This window comes from Tupaia chinensis, unplaced genomic scaffold, assembly GCF_000334495.1.
Source record: "Tupaia chinensis unplaced genomic scaffold, TupChi_1.0 Scaffold000494_1, whole genome shotgun sequence".
Taxonomy (NCBI): domain Eukaryota; kingdom Metazoa; phylum Chordata; class Mammalia; order Scandentia; family Tupaiidae; genus Tupaia; species Tupaia belangeri.
In genome coordinates, this window is record NW_006160006.1 from 1,950,987 (window position 1) to 1,951,850 (window position 864).

The 864-nt window shown below is 62.8% G+C and overlaps 1 protein-coding gene across 1 annotated transcript in view; it reads right to left on the bottom strand.

Moving 5' to 3' along the window:
* Positions 1-791, bottom strand: part of GFRA2 (GDNF family receptor alpha 2) — a 68,418-nt gene extending 67,627 nt beyond the window's left edge. The window contains exon 1 of the mRNA XM_006156442.3: positions 62-791. Coding sequence (XP_006156504.1) covers positions 62-101 — 40 coding nt within the window. The 5' untranslated portion in view covers positions 102-791. The remainder of the gene's footprint in view (positions 1-61) is intronic.
* Between the last annotated feature and the right edge of the window lie 73 nt (positions 792-864).

Genomic DNA, 864 nt, shown 5'->3' on the forward strand with positions numbered 1-864 from the left:
TCGCCGGCGCCCAGCGCGCGGCCCCGCGCAGCTCCCAGGCTCGCCGCCCGCAGGTACTCACCTAAAAAGAAGAAGAGGCAGAAGGCGTTTGCCAAGATCATGTTAAATAAATCCCACAGTTTTTTAGGTTTTTTTGGTCTTTCTCCCTTGGGTTAAAAAATAACAGCAGCAGCAATAATAATAACAGCCAAGCAGCGATAGTCAGCCCCAAATCCAATGCGGAGATCCCAGCTAGTCCGCCCGGTGAAGATCCGGAGTCCTGTGGTTCTCGCCTCTGGCTGGAGGGGGTGGGGTGAAAAGAGCGGTGGCCTGCCTCTGCCGCCCCCCGCGCCCCTCGAAGCCGCACGCACGTCTGTCTGCCTGCCTTACCAGCCGACACCCGGTCCTGAGGTCAGCCCTCCCCTCCGCGCGTCCGGGAAGGCGCGAGTCCCCGCGGTCCGATTCCCCGGCGCTTCCCAGGAGGGGTCTGGGGAGGTGGGGGCAGGCGGTGTGGAGCGAAGGGCTGGGAGGAAGCGGCCGGGGAGGGGGTCAGAAGCGAATGCAAAGCGGAAAGAAATCCACCGACGGTGTGAGCGCCAGCCTCGGTCCAGTTGGAGCTTCGAGGACGAGACCCGAGCCGCTTCTTTCGCGCCGAGCCGAAGAAAGATTCAAAAAGCCTTCTCCCGCTCGCCCCGGCCCGGCTCACTTTTTTCTAATGGAATTCCAGTGACCGTGTGTCTCGGCGTGCGTGTGTCTTTCCTCGCCCTCCCTCCGCTCTCCCTCGCTCTCGCTCTTTGCTCTCGCTCTCTCCAGCTCTCCCTCGCTCTCCTCTCTCCCTCCCCCTTCTCCCTCTCTCCTGCTCCTCCCTCCGCCCGCCCCCTTCCC